The 20754-nt window shown below is 36.6% G+C and overlaps 2 protein-coding genes across 6 annotated transcripts in view; one reads left to right on the forward strand and one right to left on the reverse strand.

The window, feature by feature from the left end:
* LOC148307289 (uncharacterized) overlaps positions 1–20119 on the forward strand; it is a 37287-nt gene extending 17168 nt beyond the window's left edge. The window contains exons 14-23 of one of the 2 annotated variants that reach the window (XM_088263713.1): positions 2078–2189; positions 3099–3793; positions 5409–5557; positions 6752–6851; positions 9082–9330; positions 9871–10016; positions 11201–11312; positions 12577–12780; positions 13332–13502; positions 14070–20119. In XM_088263713.1, coding sequence (XP_088119839.1) covers positions 2078–2189; positions 3099–3793; positions 5409–5557; positions 6752–6851; positions 9082–9330; positions 9871–10016; positions 11201–11312; positions 12577–12780; positions 13332–13502; positions 14070–14249 — 2118 coding nt within the window. In that variant the 3' untranslated portion in view covers positions 14250–20119. The remainder of the gene's footprint in view (positions 1–2077; positions 2190–3098; positions 3794–5408; positions 5558–6751; positions 6852–9081; positions 9331–9870; positions 10017–11200; positions 11313–12576; positions 12781–13331; positions 13503–14069) is intronic. The other variant, XM_088263712.1, reaches the window with a different exon arrangement.
* LOC148307286 (beta-1,4-glucuronyltransferase 1-like) overlaps positions 1–20754 on the reverse strand; it is a 197457-nt gene that overhangs the window by 142771 nt on the left and 33932 nt on the right. The window lies entirely within an intron of this gene.

Here is a 20754-nt window from a genome sequence, read left to right on the forward strand (position 1 = left end):
GTCAAATACTTGAAAGCGGCCGGGTCAGGAGTCGTAATAATCATCGGGTATGTATGAGGAGGTGCATGAATGTAGAAGAGGCAAAGAATGTTTGCAAAGACAGAGCGGTGTGGCGTTCGATTCTCTCTGCCTACCCCTGGTTAGTTAGTTAGTTAGTCAATGGTGCACGTGCGTAAAGTGATCACTTAATACATTTCAGATGGGTGTTTTTATACGCTAGCGGACCGCTGGCGACGGGATTTGATAATTACGTACATTTAGTTAAGAATTTTCTTAAACAAAAACATTCAATGGGATTCATTGTGCCCTTTTGGTACTCTATAATACACTTGTGTCACATTATTCACTTGTGTCACATTATTCTTTAAATATATCGTAATCCCTCCAAGTTGAACTGAGGTTCGAAACTTGGAGCAAAGTAAAAACACAAACGGTTATGTCAGCCGCGTACAGGGAATGTTTTGTGAAAACACATACGGTTATGCGAGCCGCGTGGATCCGGTTAACAAAGAGATTGGTATATAATATTCATAAAGAAACATTGGATTTTTTTTTTTTTTTTTTTTTTTTTTATAAATCACAATTTGTAACATATATTAAAAATAAAAATAAAAAGTTATTTTGCAGAGACCCACCAAGCCACCTTGTGTGTCTTGTCGGTGGAGTTCTTTTTGCATACATTTTTTTATTGTTTTTTAACCATTTTAACCTAATATATACACACAAAAAAGGAGAAAAATTAACAATATAATCTTTTTTACAATGTTCATAAAATTAACTCTTGATCATTTACCCATTCCTTTATTTTGCCTTTGTTCCATCTTTTATTTTGACCTCTAACATCCGTCGGCAACAAATTAAAAATGTTCGGAACGATATATTGCAGTGTTCGACTTCCATATTTATTGTTGATTCTTGGGACTATCAGACCTTCGTTTTGTGTAAATCGTGTATCATGGTTGTGTACTAGAAGATGTGGATATTTTTGTCTAGTTTGTTGCTCAACGATGATACTCATCCACAATATTCCACGTACCGGCAGTAATTTTAAATGTTTATATAACAAGATTGGATTGTCCCTTTGATTATATATATGACTGGGTACAATTTTTTTTTTTTTCCTTCTTTATGCCTTTGGATAATTCCTTCTTTTCTGCCTTTGAAATGAGGCCGGCGCAGAAGATAAAAATACCCTTCCCGTCTTTAAGCATCAATCGACCGAACGGGTAGAAATACCTTTTCCGTCCCTAAGTGTGTTAATACCCTTCCCGTCCTTAAGCATCAATCCACCCAACGGGTAGAAATTTACCAAATTTTTTTTTTCTTGAAGTTAAAAAAAAATTAATAATAAACTTTATTTATCAATTTAAAATTGCATCTCTTGTAGTTCAACCGATTAATTAACATCATTAACATGAAATTCAAGAATCAACAATAAATATGAGAGAGTAGAACACTTCAATATATCGTTCCAAACATTTTTAATTTTTTGCCGATGGCGGTAAGAGGTTAAAATTAAATAGAAGGCAAAATAAAGGAATGGGTAAATGATCAAGAGGTAATTCTATGAAAAATGTAAAATACTTTTTATTAAAAAGAAATCTTTCTTTTTTGTGTGTATATTAGGTTAAAAATAATTTTTAAAAAACATATTAGCAATTTCAGCAAAACTTCAAATATTTGGCAATCAAACATTTCAATTAACTCCCTAAAGAAATTAAAAAAATAGATGATATAAAAATCGTTACGAAAAAAATTAAAGCTCTATACATTTAAATCTTAAAAAAAAAAATAAAAAAAAAACTTTTATATCTTTTATTATATAACATTAAACCACGAGTGTAAGTCCCTTTCCAAGCACAAGAGCACAGACTCTTTTATGGAGAGGCACAGCGAATCGAAATATAAAAGTTCTCCATATGTATAAATGATTCAAATGTATTATGTTATAAATAAAAATGTAAATAAAAAATATGTGAAAAGAACTCATCGACAAGACACACAAGGTGGGGAAGGTTAATATGCAGAATTTGTGAACAAAGATTTGAACACACTTAAAATAATACATTCTCTCTAGATGGCGGTGAATATCTCAGAGGAGACGGCCAACATGACAGCCATGATCGAGATGCCGCAGATTGTGGCCAACGACCCTCAGCCCGTGTCCAGTCCGGTGACCACGCAGCTAGGTATGACACCACTCGGCATTCTATCCCCTCTCTGTACCATGTTCCGACCTTCTTAGAATTTTAACCTACCAATGGTTATGGAAATTGGGAGAACGGTATCTTTACTTATTCTTATCTCCTTGTGTATTGTGAATTGGATCCCTCATTCATTGTTTTCTCACATTTATTACATAGCTTATTTCAATAGGTCCCTTCTGGTACTAAAATAAAATGTGTTGGGTAGTCACTACACAATAAAAAATTAGCAATTTTAAATTGGAAAAATACGGACATTCATAGCTAATCCCCTTAATTATAATAATGTAGATTTATTTGCTGAAAGCATTAAAAAACCATCTGGCAATGCTCACGGAACAAGCATAGGTCCACTCTTGTCGAAAGCTCAAGAGCTACTGCCGCTAGCTCGCTAGCTAGCCAGAGAACATTGAGCTTTGAGCTCCTCACGCTTGACAGTGCAAGTATGCAAGAGTGAGATGCGAATATAGTGTCGCGGTTCCTATATAATCTTCACACGCTGTTTATACGCGAATTTGTTTCCGATATTCGCAAAATACCTCCGATGTACGCGATAAATTGTGATTATTATTAATATTATTTTTTAAATCAATGCATAAATATGTAATGGAGGAATACCTAAAATCTTAGCCTTGTATTTATTATATTTATTGAGATGTTATGGTTATTAGAAGCAATGTGTACAAGGTACACAACACCGGGAAGGGAGGGTAAAAAATGATGTTTTATTGTATATAAAAAAAAGTATAATTTAAAACAGTTAGATATAGTAAACAAGAAAGATGTAATGCACACTTGTGACTATAAAATACATATTATATAAATACTATTTTTGTAGAAATGGCACTATATAAAGAAACTAGTATTCACTAATTTTCCTTTTTTGCTTTATAGAAGATGACAGCAAACCAACTTACATCGAGCTGAAGACAGTTCAACCGCCTCAGATTATTCAAACCACGCGGCCTCAAGTCTTGGTGGTTCAGAACAAGACGACTCCGCCAGCCTCTTCCAAGGCCAGCATCCTGCAGAAGGCGGAGGAAGTCAAGATGCAGAGACGTCTCGCGGAAGAGCTCAAGGTGAAATATAGGGCCGCCGCGCCCGCGGAGGCCAAGCCCGCCGAGAAGATGAAAGATATCGAAGTTTCCGGGAAAAAGGCAGAAAAAAGGGCTGTGAAGATTCCGGAAAGAGTCGATAAGGACAAAAACAAGTCCTCTGAGAACGGGAAGGATAAAGACACTCCGACAAAGGCCAAGGATGATACTAAGACGGTGTCCAGTAAAAAGATTATCAGCTCTAAAGCCAACGAGAGTCCAAAACACAAGAAGGAGGCGACCAGTCAGGCCAAGGAGGCGGCCAGTCAGTCCAAGGAGCTGGCCAAGGAGTCGACCAGTCAGGCTAAAGGGGTGACCGGTCAGGCTAAAGGGGCGACCAGTCTGGCCAAGGAGGCGACCAGTCAGGCTAAAGGCGCGATGAGTCAGGTCAAGGAGGCGATCAGTCAGGCCAAGGAGAAGAAGGAGGCCCCGTCGCCGAGAAGCGGAGAGAAATCTCTGCAGCTTTTGGAGAGGGATATCATGGAGCTCAAAAAGGTGATAATTATTATCTTGAAGAGTCTATTTTACTTCATATATGTGACGGTTGCTTCGCTTTTCCATGAGATTGTCGAACTGTGATGAGAAAAACCATTTACATATCGCTCACTCCTTTCAAGAACGTCATAAATCAAAAAACTAGATTTTTCAGGAGAACGTTTTTAAAGTAAAAGAATATAATAAAATGTATTAAAAATAAATATCAAGCCACTTATTGAACTTTTACTGTGCAACATATCTTTTTAGGTAAAACCTGAATGTTTTTTCTCCATTTGAAAAATATTTAATATATTTAAAAAAAATAATTAAACAATACCTTTTCTTCAAAATGCAAAAACACTTTCTGCCCTGTAGCGGGTAAATGAATATGCCGTTTTTACTGGGATATAGTATATTTTCTGGGTATTCCGAAAATATGCACAACTGAAAATTGACAATTTTTGATATATGACGTTGTTGAAAAGAGTGAGCGAAATATCAAATCTTGTCGCCAGCGGTCCACAGGCGTAAAAAATACCCATCACAGCTGTTTTGCCTTCCCTGAGCGATTAACCGGATCCACGCGGCTCGCATAACCGTTTGTGTTTTTACAAGACATGCCCCATACGCGGCTGACATAAGCGTTTGTGTTTTCACTTTGCTCCAAGTTTCGAACCTCAGTTCAACTTGGAGGGATTTTTTCATGGTGTGGAACTTTGGATAAAATAATACGTCAATCCTCGGCCTTATGACATCTGTTGAAATATCTGACTAATAATTTGTAATATCACAAGGATAAATAAAACAACAGATCCCTGATTTTTCTTGCGGTCGGTAATTAGTCCGCGCCATAATCATGCCCTATATCTGTCTCACTCTCGACGCTACGCATCGCCAGTGGGTAAGAGTGACACACGATGCGTGCTTTGATTTATTTATGTTACGATCTAATTTGTTTATATTACGATATATTTCAAGAATAATGTGACACACGTGTATTATAGAGTACCAAAAAGGCACAATGAATTCCATTGAACGTTTTTGTTTAGGAAAATAAATCGTTTCATAACTAAATACATGATAAAAGTAATAATTTAAAAAACGGCGAAATACAGCCGCGCACGAGCGTCTCTTAGGAACAAAGTTAACGCGTTTAAAAGGTTAATGCAGTTTGGATGTTTAATAAAGTAAAGGTCATAAAGTGCTCACTTAAGCCTGCCAAACACCATTTCGTAAACTCTGGGTTGATCAGATCAGATGCCTATAATATACAGTAAACTCCCCTTTTTAAATAAAAGTTTTTTAAATATGACGTTGTTGAAAGGAGTGAGCGATTTATGTATGTATAGTTAAGACCTTAACAAAATGATTGGCATATAATATTCATAAAAAAACATTGGATAATTCCTTCAATTCTGCCTTTGAAACGAGGCCGGCGCAGAAGGTAAAAATACCCTTCCCGTCCTTAAGCATCAATTGACCAAAGGGGTAGAATGTTATGTTATGTTATAGTAGTTATGTTATTAATAAGAAATCATGTCATGTAATAAGTATAATGTCCTAACTCAACAAAAAAACATCCGCGATAATTTGAATTTTTGAAAAAGACACTGATTTTTCGCATTGCTTTCAGAACGCCAAATCGTCGTCCAACAGCGATCGTGACAAGACGCCGACCAGCGCGGCGAGATTCGCGTCGAGGAAGCTGAAGCGAGATGCCGACGACGACCTCTTCAGGGGAAATATATTCAAAAGGCCTCCAATCGCCAAGAAACCGCACAAGTACTGCGTTGTCCATTGGTTCACTTAAAAAAGAATCACATTGGTTTCTTTTAAATTATGTACAATGAGTTAAAATGGGTGTCTGGTTACTATCCGGCTTTTCTTTTTATATCCGGTATCTGGTCGAATATTGGCTACTTTTCACCCTGATGTTATCCGGAATCCGGGTGAAAAGTAGTCAATATTTGGCTGGGTACCGGATATATATATTTTTTAAAGGACTGGATAGTAACCAAGTACTCATTTTATCTTATTGTACGTAATTTTCCTCAATTTACAATATTTTGTCCGCCTTCGTAGTGTAATGGTCAGCACGCTCGGCTACCGTACTGAAGGTCCCGGGTTCGATTCCCGGGGGGGGTTCGAATAAATATAAGTGATTTTTTCACACTAATATTTATTCTTTATTACCCTAGACTGGTACCTGAAGTGGAGGGCTGATCACCTTTCCTTCATTTGTTAGCAATCAAGATAACACTGCGTTTATGTGATGCAGTGCCCTATACACCATTAGGGTATGGATAAGGGTTTGAAGAAGAAGAAGAAGACATAATTTTCAAAAGGAACCAGCATTGATCACAAATATGTTTATAATCAAATTTCAAGCACTAACTTTGTGATTTTCCATTTTATAACATGCAATTTTTTTTGTATTTGTAAATTAACAAAAACACAATGTTAGTGCTTCGAATATCCATTATGCTTTATTATGGACAGGCGCCGTGTCGTAGTTGGGTAGACGCTCGACTGCGAAACTGGCGTCGCGGGTTCGGTTCCCGCCAATTGAAAAATGAATTCTAGAAAGATTTATTTTCAATTGTTCTGAGTGTTTGTGATGTATTTTTCACATTTACCTTCCCTATCCTCACTATCCTACCTGCAGACAAGCATCTAAAATAGACGCTTTGCAGGTTATTCCTTTAATAAAAATAAAAACATTTTGCTATGTAATGTAAAATTCCTTTACAAATTGTATTTCTTGGCCACTGAGACCATTTCTTCTTCTTCTTCTTATTGTAGATCCTAGTGATCTGTTTGTGCCTCCGCATGTCGCTCTTGGGATGTCGACTCCCAGCTGTCTTTCCATCTTTTCGGAGGTCTGCCTGGGGGTCTGCGTCCTTCAGGGTTGCCTTGGAGGGCGATACGTGGAAGTCTGTTTATTTATTTTTTAATTTGAGATATATCTGTTGACAGAGAATTTGAAAAAGTGAAGAGCTCCACCCAAGAAAAGTCACCGACCAAAGTGAAAACAGTCTCTACTTCATTCACCATTCTCACGCCGCAGGTGCAAGCAGTGAGTTATTTTAATATTTATATATCGCTCACTCCTTTCAAGAACGTCATAAATCAAAAATTGTCAATTTTCAGTTGTGCATGTTTTCGGAATGCCCAGAAAATGTACTATATCCCAGCAAAAGAGGCATATTTTTAACTTAATATTTACCCGCTACAGGGCAGAAAGTGTTGTTTTTACATTTTGAACAAAAGGTATCGCTTAATTATTTTCTTAAATTTACTAAATATTTTTCAAATGGAGAGAAAACCTTCAGGTTTCACCTAAAAAGATGTGTTGCACAGTAAAAAGTTCAGTAAGTGGCTTGATATTTATTTTTAATACATTGTATTATATTTTTAAACTTTAAAAACATTCTACTGAAAAATCAAGTTTTTTGATTAATGACGTTCTTGAAAGGAGTGAGCGATATGTGATACTGGTTTTAATAAAAGTATTATTCACATGCTATTTATACAGGAAGGCACAAAATTAATTGTACTATCGGAATATGTTATAATTATTGCAAATGGCGTCATATGTCAATTTGCGAACTAGACAGATGAAGCGTACGTAATATAAGGATCCTGACCAGGACCTTGACAGGACACTGCAGACTGAGGAAACACACGACAAAAATTGGACTTCATGACTCCCCAGTATGCAGATTTTGTATGGAGGATAACGAAACGCCAATCCACATTCTCTACAATTGTGACGCACTCGCTCGCAAACAAAGTCACATCCTTGGAGGACCTCTACTGGACTCCTACCACCAAGACAGGTTGTGAGCTACATGACTCACGTAGGTCTTGGCAGTGAGCTGTAATACAGAGGGAGGTCACAATAGACCTAATATGGTCGCGGTGACATAAGAGATGCAAGATCCCTTGACCTCAAAAAAAATATCATATTTGGAATCCCTCTAATTGGTTCGTAGTGCTGATCTCGAGGGTCCACGATGCAACTCCGTATAGAAGTCTTCTTCTTCTTTATGAGCCCTCTCTCCTCCCCTTCTTTTCATTTCCTCCGGTCGGTTGCTGCTTGCAGCCAGTTTCTACCCCCCACAGCGACTATGTCGTCGGACCATCTCTTTTGTGGTCTTCCGACACTTCTTTTGTTCTCCCAAGGTCTTCATCGTAGAGTTCTTGGGGTCCATCTCGTGGGGTCCTGTCTCGCTATATGTCCTGCCCACTGCCATTTGAGTTATGCCACACGATCCATGATGTCCTCTACTTTGGTTTCCTTCCTGGTATATTCATTTTTTATTTTATCCCTCAGGCTAAAACTAAGCATGAATCGCTGTGTGAACTTGAGCTTCTCTGCATTTCTCTTTGTCAGAGCCATAGTCTCTAGTAGTCTCACAGGCAGTATGCAGAATTCATATAGAAGTAATGATCAAATATAACACCCTAACCATTCACACTTCAGGCATTCACGTCGCTGACCATATCGGTCCATGGAGATATCAATATGAAGATGTATCTTTATCTGTCAAGCTCAAAGTGTCGCCTGTCAGCAAGTCCAGTATACCCACAATATAATGGACACTTTTAGAATTTCCCGCAAAGAATGTTTTAAAATGAAGATTTATCTTTACTATGCTATTGTACACTCACTTCTACAGTATGGCATTGTTGGATGGGGAGGTACCTACAACACATACTGAACTCTGTGAAAATAGTACAGAAAACAATAATTAAAGTTATCTTGAAAAAAATATAAATATCCAATAAGATTATTATTTACAAAATTTCTAATCCCAGACATAGAAACCATTTTTAAAAAAACCGCAATGATTCAATTACTAAAGGGTGACAAATATTTGAATTTAAAAAAAGTTTATCTTCGAGATTCTTAAATGGTTTTTCAACTCCATGCTAATCAATTTCAACAAAACTTCAAATATTTGGGAATTAAATATTTCAATAAACTCCCTAAAGAAATTTAAAAAATAGAAGATATAAAAATTCTCAAGAAAAAAATTAATGCCCATTACATTTAAATCTTGAAAAATTAAAAAAAAGACTATTATACCATTAATTATATAAAACATTAAACCTTGAGTGTAAGTCCCTCTCCAAGCACAAGAGCTCAGTCTCTTTTTTGGAGAGGCACAGCGAATCTAAAACTATAAGTTTGCCATATGTATAAATTTTTAGAAATTGTATTATGTTGTACTTAAAATGTAACTTTTTTGAATAAATAAATAAATAATAAAAAAATTAATAAATAAATAAAATCTGTCAAGCCCCAGGCGTCGGCAGTCAGCAAGTCCAAGGACGCGTCCCCGGAGTGGGCCGAGGACGGGCCCGGGTCGCCGCCGCGCCGCTCGCGCCGCCCGTCCAAGATCAAGGACTACGCGGCCATGATCCGGGACCGCAGCGGCCTGGACTCGGGCGAGGACGAGGACAGCGGGGACGGGGACGAGGAGGACTACGAGCTGGAGGCCGACGAGTTTGACATGGCACACCACAGCACGCCCGTCGTCGAGAAAAAGGTGACATACGTGATGTTGACATCAGTTCAAACATGGTCTTTGCACCCATTCAAACATGGTCTTTGCATCATTTCAAACATGATCTTTGCACCAATTCAAACATGGTCTTTGCACCAATTCAAACATGGTCTTTGCACCAATTTTATCACTGATTCAGACACAACCAACTCATTTATCCAAACACAATTTTATCACTAATTCAAACACAATCCACACACTTATCCAAACACAATTTTATCACTAATTCAAACACAAACCACACACTTATCCAAACACAATTTTATCACTAATTCAAACACAATCCAAACACAATTTTATCACTAATTCAAACACAATCCACACACGTTCAACCACGACTCAACTCCAACTGAATCTTGCTATTACATCATTGTCATTTTATTCCGTAAAATGCAGTTCCACCAAAAAATGTCGGTACAATACTTGAATCTACTAATTTTTGGCATTTCTAAATTCAGTCACATCACTCCAACTCAACTGCGCTGGTTACACTTTGGTTGACAGCAATTTGAACTTTTCCAGATAGTGCAGCCGGGCACTCCGTCAACGGGGAGAAAGCGCGGCAGGCCGCGGAAGCATCCGCTGCTGAACGAGGCTTCCCCTGTTACTCCGGCCGTCAGCCCAGCCGCCAAGAGGCCCGCTGAGTACAAACCTTCCCCCGTTGAGAGGTAATATTTTGCAATATCTTACCTACTACTTACTTCACCTTCTTGTGTCCAGTATTGGAATTGTTTGGTATTGTAAAGTCATGATTTGTCCACCTACGTAGTGTAATGGTCAGCACGGTCGGCTACCGTACTGGAGGTCCCGGATTCGATTCCCAGGGGGGGGCCAAATAAATATAAGTGAATTTTTCACTCTAATATTTATTTAATATTACACTGGACTGGTACCTAAAGCGGAGGGCTGATCACCTTGCCCTCATGCAATTAACAATCAAGTTAACACTGCGTCGCTACGATGCAGTGCCCTGTGCACCATTGGGTGCGGATAAGGGTTAAATGAAGAAGAAAAAGTCATGATTATATCTCGAAGATATAATCATGACTTTTATTTACATTTAAGTCATTTTCACCCTTAAATAGTTGAAAATTACTGTTTTTTTTTAATGGCCTTTACTTTTGCGACTTTGAATATTTAAAATAATAATAAAATAATAAAACCCTTATCCGCACCCCAATGGTGCATAGGGCACTGCGTCATATAAACGCAGTGTTATATTGATCGTTTACACATGAAAGAAAGGTGATCAGCCCTCCGCTTCAGGTACCAGTCCAGGGTAATATTAAATAAATATGACAGTGAAAAAAAGTTATATTTATTTTACCCCCCTTGGGAATCGAACCCGGGACCTCCAGAACGGTAGCCGAGCGTGCTGACCATTACACTACGGAGGCAGACAATTTTTAAAATAATAGTTCATTTTTTCTTTTTAAAATGAATTATTGTTCTCTGAACTGTTTTGATATTGCTCAAGGCGTTGTTTTAAGTTCCCCGCATCCACGCGCACACACAGAAATGTTTGTGTATTGGTGATTTTATTCCCGATTTTTTCACAAACTACATATTTACTTCCGTCGCTGCAAACAAATAACTTTATATTATAATACTTTCATGCAATACATAATTATATTACAGGGGAACACAAAAATTGTGAGCCCGTATCTACTATATTTTACATTGATATGTATTCTCATTTGAAAAGTCGAGTTGTAGTAAAAAAAATAATCACTTAACACTTTTTATCATTGATACCCATTTATTTTTTCACTCATCTTGTTTTTTCTTTGTATATTTGTAATTTTTGATATTGGTATCAATTTATTCATTATTTTTTCTTCTTTTTCTTTAGTTTTGGTGAACCTCCAGTTAAAAGAGGTCGCGGTCGTCCGAAGCTCATCAAGAACCTCCCCGAAGCAGAGAAGCCCCCAACCATGCCCGTCTCCAAGTCCTCCATACAAAAGGTAATCTACCCTCGATATGCGATATGGCGGTGGTTCCCAACATTTTATCACCGCGGACCTGTCAACGTTTTATCATTTTACCGCAGCCCACTCAAAGAAGAACTTTGACTGTTTAAAATTAAGATTCTTTTTTTCTTTATCTCAAATTGTTTTGCATTTCACAATAAAATATACAAGTACAAAAAAATATATATAAATATAATATTAATACAAAAAAAGATCCCACAAAGGCATGGCCTGTGTGTGGGTATACATTATATTTTAGGTCATAGTAAAGGCACTGGCAAGAATACAATAGATATTATCAGAAATAAAATTAGATTAAAAGTTGAATTAAATTTTTCATTTATTAATTTTTACACACTATTTGGGGGCAGTTTTGTTCATTATCATTGGTGTAATGGTCAGCACGCTCTGCTACCGTACTGACAGTCCTGGGTTCGATTCCCAGTGGGAAGGTGAAAATATTTATTTAATATTACCCTGAAGCGCAGGAGTGATCACCTTGCCTTCATGTTAGTAAAGATCAAGATAACACTCCGACAATACGATGCAGTTCCCTATGCACCATTACAGTACCATTGGGTGCGAATAAGGGTCAGAGGAAGAAGATTTTCTTCATCAACCCCGACCGTAATTATACTCGGTCGATTCTCAGTATACTAATTGCAAACCCAATTCCAATCTGTGCAATGTTTTTTTGCATTGATTTTTCATTAATTGATTCGGCAGTCACTTTGTGGTAATATCGGAAGCGACTTATGCTTTTGTAAGCGTTCTATTTGCTTGCTTTTGGTAGAGCGCGAGAGACGCCTGCAAACATTGTACAGATGGGAATTGGGTGTTGCGGCTACTTGTGATTAGTATACTGAGGGTCGGGCGGCAAGCTGCCACAGTATAATTTGGGTCGGGGTTGATGAACAAAACTGCCCGACAACAATGTGTTGATTGAAAAGCGCAAATGGCGGAATGTCAATTGACAAGTCCATCCCTTGACTTGGCTAGAAACTAGATCTTTTAAGGTGGAGACTGACCTCCACATTTGGTGGTGACGTAACACGTTACGATGCGAGCATTCAGGCAGTCAGTACACCAAGCCAAGCGCTCCATCCATAGTTTCGGATGCTCGCCGTGAGCGATGTTACCACGTTATGTTACGACGAAATGCTTCGGTCAGTCTCCACCTTTATAATTCAATTATGAATTGTCGTAAATTTCAGTAATGAGTGCAAAAATAAATAATAAGCTTTGTTTATTTTCCCAGTACTTCCGTCCGGCGGTGTCCAAGACGGAGGTGGCCAAGGAATCCGCGCCCAAAGAGACGCCCGAAGATGCCGACAGCGATGCGCCCAAACCGGACGGGTCCAAGGCGCCCATCAAGATACAGAAGATCGACGGGGTGGTTCAATCGGTCTCCAACGCCGGGCAGACGGTGCTCATGTCTCCGACAGGGCAGACCCTCAAGAAGGTGAGGACTTGGCTCATCCGATTCACATGCCCAAACTATATCAACATACCTTTCTTAACTCATTGTTGTCGGGTGGTTTTTCATCAACCCTGATCCTAATTAGTATGTCATGTACTAATCACAAATAACTGCAAACCTAATTCCGATCTGTGCAGTGTTTTTTAGCGTCTCTCGCGCTCTACCAACAGTATGTAAAAGACGCTTTTAAGCATTTCCTGATGGATAATGCTCATAGAAGCATTCTTTTCTTTCATCACCATTGGAACATCTATCATACATGGTTTTGCCGCACTGAGAGATGGCATTGCGACGGCATTCAGTCTACTTTCATCCTTCTTTTGCCAAATTCATGCTTCACTTCCACCAGTATCGACGCCAGATCGATGTATAATAAGACTGAAATGGCATGGGTTGTTTGGTTGCAGCTTCCAACGCAATTCGACTGCATTCAGTCTACTTTCATCCTCCTTTTGCTAACTCCATGCTTCACTTATTGACGCCAGATCGATGAGGGATAAGACTGAAGTCCTATTGGCTGTGTTTGTTTGCAGGTGCCGGCGCAGATGGTGAAGTCGCTGCCGCCGGGCGTGAAGCCCGTGCAGCTGCCGCGGGGCGCCGTGACGGAGATGAAGTTCGGCCCGCGCACCGTGCGCGTGCAGAAGATCCTCATGACCAAGGCCGAGGTGGAGGCCATGACCAGGAAGGGTCTCGTCCAGATCAAGGTGGGGGCCCACATAACTCGCGAAAGGAATCCGTAATATATACTGTCCATGAATAATGGTTGATGGGAATGAGTGGGCAATCACCATTCGGAACATCCATCAAACACGGACTATCAAATTGAATATGTATACAGTCAAACTCGGTTCTTATAAGCACGGATATAGCGATATCTTGGATATAACGAGGAAACATTCGTTGATATTTTGGTTTCTGGTTTTATACATACATTACATTAAAAAAATCCTATTCTCGTATATATAACGATTAACGGTTATAACAAGCAATTTCAGTCGGTCCCTTTATCCTCGTTATAACTGAGTTTGACTGTATTTTAATTTGATTGTTTAGTTTGAAGGATATGAAAGTTGCGATACTAGCGTAATTTGGTAAGGTAACTCGAGTAGCCTCACCATTGGAACATCTATCATACATGGCTGGCTGTAATACTAGCGCGATTTGGTAAGCGTGTGGTGACTCAGATAGACATCTTAACGGACAGCAGACCATTGGAACATCTATCATACATGGCTGCCTCTCAATCTGCAATGAAACAACTGTGATTCCAGGACGGCGCGGTGGTGCTGAGGCCGGGCGTGAAGCTGCCCCCGTCCAGCCTGGGCGGGCAGCCCTCCTCCCCGGTGCCCCGCGCGGAGGTGGCGCCGTCCGAGGGGCCGCCCGCCGCCGCCGGGGGGCCGGCCGGCGAGGCGCCCAGCGAGGACAGTGCCGAGGATGCGGAGACAGCGTGAGGGGCCATCCGCCGATGGTAGTGTCGGGATTATGACATATGACTAAATTTGACAAACATTTATCGGAGTTAAAATTATCGAAGGTTTTTTGGTAATATATGTAAATCCAAAATTAAACAAGGTTATAGGATTGAATACAACTTTTATTTACATATATCGCTCACTCCTTTCAAGAACGTCATAAATAAAAAAATTATCAATTTTTAGTTGTGCATGTTTTCGGAATGCCCAGAAAAAATACTATATCCAGCAAAAGCGGCATATTTTTGACTAAATATTCACCCGCTACAGGGCAGAAAGTGTTGTTTTTGCATTTTGAAGAAAATGTATTGTTTAATTATTTGTTTGAATATACTAAATATTTTTCAAATGGAGAAATAACCTTCAGGTTTTACCTAAAAAGATCTGTTGCACAGTAAAAAGTTCAATAAGTGGCTCCATATTTATTTTTAATACATTTTATTATATTTTTAAACTTAAAAAACGATCTCCTGAAAAATCAAGTTTTTTGATATATGACGTTGAAAGGAGTGAGCGATATATGTCAATATGCGTTTGATGTACAGTGGAACCCCTCATTACGAGCATAATTTGTTTCAGAATCTTACTCGATAAGCGAAACATTTTTTTTTTAATGTTGCAAAAAGGGACTAGCCCTTTTTCTGTAACTCATTATGCGAATTGTCGCTTGTTATGTGTCGGGTTGTGGTCCCGTGGTTAGTGTCGCGGACTCTTAAGTCAGATTTCTTGAATGTTTTTCGCAGATACTTTGCGGTACATTTTATAAACTTTATGAAATACAATTTGTCCTCACTGAATTTTTTCGTGTTAATGGCAAATTTATAAATTAAACAACAAGGAAATATATATTTGATTCGTATATTTTGTCCGCCTCCGCAGTGTAATGGTCAGCATGCTCGGCTACCGTTCTGGAGGTCCCGGGTTCGATTCCCAGGGGGGTTCAATAAATACAAGTGATTTTTTCACTCTAATATTTATTCAATATTACACTGGACTGGTACCTGAAGTGGAGGGCTGATCACCTTTCCTTAATGTGTAATCGATCGAGATAACACTGCGTTTATATGAAGCAGTGCCCTATGCACCATTGGGGTGCGGTAAGGGTTTTATTATATTATTATTATGAAATTGAAGAACTTTGTTTTAACCACTTTTTTATTATTAGTACACTTTAACCTACCGGTTTCGACAAGAACCTTGTCATCATCAGGGTTTATTAAATTCTAAAACATTAAAATACCCTTAATTGATTGCATTCCCTTATCAAAAACTTCCACACACTACGTAAAAAATCCTTAATGTTATTTTTATTATGTATTGCGTAGCAACCCCAGATAACAACCAATGGAATCACCCAAAAACAGTATGAAGTGGTTAAAACAAAGTTGTTTAATTTTATAAAGTTTCCTAAGTCAGAGTTTTTCGGTTGGAATCCACTCTACCACGATTTGAAACCTATTTCTAATAATGCGCCGCTTAGGCTCACAGAAATAGTATGAAATTGAAATATTTGTGTAAATAATAAAAACACAAAGATTTCTCTTTTTTTTTTTAAAAAAAGGGAGTAACTTTTTCATGTTATTTTTTCTCGTTATGCGAGATTCCACTGTATTTATATCTTACCTCTGTGTGACATTTGACTCGGTGCGTTAAATGACATTGATTGAAACAATCACTAAATAATTCGCTCACTCCTTTCAAGAACGTCATAAATCAAAATTCGTAAATTTTCAGCTGTGCATATTTTCGGAATGCCCAGAAAATGTACTATATCCCAGCAAAAGCGGCATATTTTTAACTTAATATTTACCCGCTACAGGGCAGAAAGTGTTGTTTTTGCATTTTGAAGAAAAGTTATTGTTTTTTTTTTTTTAAATATAATAAATATTTTTCAAATGGAGAAAAAACCTACAGGTTTTACCTAAAAAGATCTGTTGCACGGTAAAAAGTTCAATAAGTGGCTTGATATTTATTTTTAATACATTGTATTATATTTTTAAACTTTAAAAACGTTCTCCTGAAAAATCAAGTATTTTGATTTATGACGTTCTTGAAAGGAGTGAGCGTATTGTCAACACTGTTATTTATGGATTTGGCATTTAATTTGTAGAACTCTATTTTAAATTTATATATTAAATGTTAAAATCAAACACTGATTGAGTCCTAAACATAGTAGTACATAATCATAAATTTGTTTGTATATATAGGTATATCTTTTTTAGAAATCATTGGTATTCTTCTACTTGTATCATCAACATATAGGCAAAAATGACTAAAATGAAATATTTTTATTATTTTTTCAAACTCTTGGTTTTCACCGATTTCAAGGATAATACATATATATTAAATGTATATTAAATTATCACCATACTAAAAAACGATCCAAGAACTCATCAAAATATATGTATAAGAAAAAATTATGGTAATTATTAAGAATGAATCAAAGATCTTCGAATTCATCTCAATATATGAATGTTTTATGTAATAAAAAAAATCATTGAAGCTATATAATATACAGAAAGATCCGTGGAAGCCATCAAAATATAAATATATATGATTTTAGACTCCAATATTTATTTAATATTACCCTGAATATGCACCCGAAGCGCGAATCTTTCACTCATGTATTTAGGGTTCAAGCTAACACTGCTTCTATACAATGCAGTGCCCTATGCACCATTGGGTGTGGAAGAAACATGAGAAGAAATTATTGACAAGTTATTATTTTGATCAACCATGTTTGTAATCAATTTGAATATTTTTTTAAAAATGTGGCTTTTTGCTATTTTTTTTTTTTGTAATTTTATTTCCATTTTCGGACCATTTTTGCTGTCATTAAATTGCTGATAATTTATAGTGAAATTTACAATTGGACTTTCTAAATTTTATATATAAAAATTCCTGCGACAGATCAGAATTTGTGAGGGGTTTTTTTTTTTAATTTTTGGCAAAATTTAAATCATATTTTTTTTAATAAATCAAATTGTACAATGGCCTGTTTTCAGGAGTGACTATCCTGGAAAGGGTGTTATATATCTTTACATGTCGATATGACTAAAATGACGTCTGTATGACGCCTTTCCCAGTATTAATTTCTCAGAATAAAACTATCATGATTTTTAAAATGGAGTTTGTTTTTTTTTAAGTGAAAAGTAGTATCAAAATAGAATACTCCCCTAAATTTAGTCACAAATTACCGTAAGCAATCAGATGTACCTTGCAATTCGATGTAGCTAACTTGAAACTAATTATTTATTGATCTGGCATTGATTTTGCGGAATAACACGATGATTTAAATAACATATAATAACGAAACACTTGTATATGACCGCTTTTTGAGTTCATATTAATAATTGTAATCTAGGATATAGTACATTTTCTGGGCATTCCGAAAACATGCACAACTGAAAATTGACGATTTTTGATATATGACGTTGTTGAAAGGAGTGAGCGATATATATAGAGACATGTCGCTCACTCCTTTCAAGTACGTCATAAATCAAAAATCGTCAATTTTCAGTTGTGCATGTTTTCGGAATGACCAGAAAATGTACTATATCCCAGAAAAAGAGGCATATTTTTAACTTAATATTTACCCGCTACAGGGCTGAAAGTGTAGTTTTTGCATTTTGAAGAAAAGGTATTGTTTCATTATTTTTTAAATATACTAAATATTTTTCAAATGGAGAAAAAACCTTCAGGTTTTACCTAAAAAGATCTGTTGTACAGTAAAAAGTTCAAGAGGTGGCTTAGTATTTATTTTTAATACATTGTGTTAAACTTTAAAAACGTTCTGAAAAATCAAGTTTTTTGATTTATGACGTTCTTGAAAGGAGTGAGCGATGTATTAGGAAGATCAAGAAATACTAAACTATTACAATTTACTGATATCCAAGTTACAGTCATCTTTCTAAAAGCTTTCACTGATATATATTGACATATCGCTCACTCCTTTCAAGAACGTCATAAATCAAAAATTGTCAATTTTCAGTTGTACATGTTTTCAGAATGCCCAGAAAATGTACTATATCCCAGTAAAAGCGGCATATTTTTAACTTAATATTTACTCGCTATAGGGCAGAAAATGTGGTTTTTGCATTTTGAAGAAAAGGTATTGTTTAATTATTTTTTTTAATATACTAAATATTTTTCGAATGGAGAAAAAACCTTCAGGTTTTACCTAAAAAGATCTGTTGCACAGTAAAAAGTTCAATAAGTGGCTTGATATTTATTTTTAACACATTGTGTTATATATTTAAACTTTAAAAACGTTCTCCTGAAAAATCAAGTTTTTTGATTTATGACGTTCTTGAAAGGAGTGAGCGATATGTGTCTCTGATACATGGTTACCGACTATATTTTTTTGAATTGACTTTATATTTTCGTGCAACATTGACATTTATTTGAATACTTTTGTAATCTAAGTTAGCGTAACTAAATAAATGAATAAACATATTTTATAAACACAGTTATATTTCGCTATATTTGTAAGTAAATGCTTTTTCTGTATCAAGTTGTGACAACCCTGAATATTTCAACTGTGCTTTTCTGAGTAAACTGAAGCTCAAATGCTATACGGTGTATATATTTTGTAAGTTTTTATATTATCCTTTATATCTGTATACAAAAAAAATATACTTTTTTATGGATTCTAGTTTTGTTTACATTAGTAAACATGAACAGTTTCGAGAACCACAGATGTTCTCATGGTCAGGTGAAAATACAAAGTCTTTTTCTTCTGCTTGGTGCAGGCCGTGTGGCCTGTTTTTAAGAGGGATTAGCCTCCAGCCATGTCGATTCCCAGCTGTCAATCCATCTCTTTGATTGTCTGTCTTGGTGTTGGCCGTACAGTGCAATGTGGGGGAGTCTGGATGGTTCCATTCTCCTCACATGGCGCATACCATTGTCTCCTTCGTTGCCTTCCCCACCTAACGATATCTTTGATCTCGCATATTTCCCTTATCCTGGCGTTCCTTATTCTGTCTCGTAGACTCTTGCCAGATATGCTTCTTAGAGTCTTCATTTCTGACACTCAAACAAACTGAACAAACTCAAGTGCAAACTGATTTATACAAACAAATATTTTATTATTATATTTAGAACATTGTTCCAAATATAAATGGTTTTGTATATTCACCTGACGATGAGAACACATCGCTCACTCCTTTCAACAACGTCATACATCAAAAATCATCAATTTTCAGTTGTGCATGTTTTCGGAATTCCCAGAAAATGTACTATATCCCAGCAAAAGCAGCATATTTTTAAATTAATATTTACCCACCACAGGGCAGAAAGTGTTGATTTTTCATTTTGAAGAATAGGTATTGTTTAATTATTTATTTAAATATGCTAAATATTTTTCAAATGGAGAAAAAACATTCAGGTTTTACCTGAAAAAATCCTGTTGCACAGTAAAAAGTTCAATAAGTGGCTTGATATTTATTTTTAATACATTTTATTATATTTTTTTTATATATGACGTTGTTGAGAGGAGTGAGCGACACGTGGTTCTCGAAACACATTGTGTTTACATTAACAAACTCAACAAAGTGGTCTCATACAAGTGTTTTATTTTTATATTTTAATCTGTAAAAATTCGGTTAGTTCAAAGGACACATATTATCAAATATTCTATATTTGATTTGAATAATTTGGAAACCTGGGCACTATAGGCATAAAATAAATTATTTTTATCTAGCTGTAATCACCGAGTGCATGCATGTATGTAAATATGGACAATATAAGAGTTAGTCTAGTTATTTTTAAGTGAATTGAACGGTTGAAGTTTATAATATTTTTGTAAATTATCATATTTGAAATAAAAGGTTTTTTCTTTATACAATAAAGGGTTTTATTCTCTTTTTTCTTGAATGTTTTTCGCAGATACTTTGTGGCACATTTAAATTATAAACATTATAAAATAAAACAACTTTGTTTTAACCACTTTTTATTGGTACCACACAATTTGTCGTCCGGAGTGGACATATTCGCTGATCTGTGCTCAATAAAAGCAACATTAAGGAGTTTTTTTTTCACGTTTTTTAAATCACATTTTCATATGGTGTACGGAGTGCGTGGAAGTTTTTGACATCTTAAGGGAAGGGTAATTATGTAACAATGTAATAAAACCCTTATCCGCACCCCAATGATGCATAGGGCACTGCGTCATATAAACGCAGTGTTATCTTGATCGTTTACACATGAAGGAAAGGTGATCAGCCCTCCGCTTCAGGTACCAGTCCAGGGTAATAATATTGAATAAATATTACAGTGAAAAAATCACTTATATTTATTTTACCCCCCTTGGGAATCGAACCCGGGACCTCCAGAACGGTAGCCGAGCGTGCTGACCATTACACTACGGAGGCGGAATGTAGGCGGAGGGAAGGGTAATCAACTATAACCTAACTATGAGTATTTCAATGTTTTAGAATTAGTACGTAAACCCTGATGACGAAAAGGTTCTTGTCGAAACCGGTTG

Source organism: Brachycentrus maculatus, unplaced genomic scaffold (assembly GCF_059751285.1).
Source record: "Brachycentrus maculatus isolate JH-2025_06_01 unplaced genomic scaffold, ASM5975128v1 h1tg000202l, whole genome shotgun sequence".
Taxonomy (NCBI): Eukaryota; Metazoa; Arthropoda; class Insecta; order Trichoptera; family Brachycentridae; genus Brachycentrus; species Brachycentrus maculatus.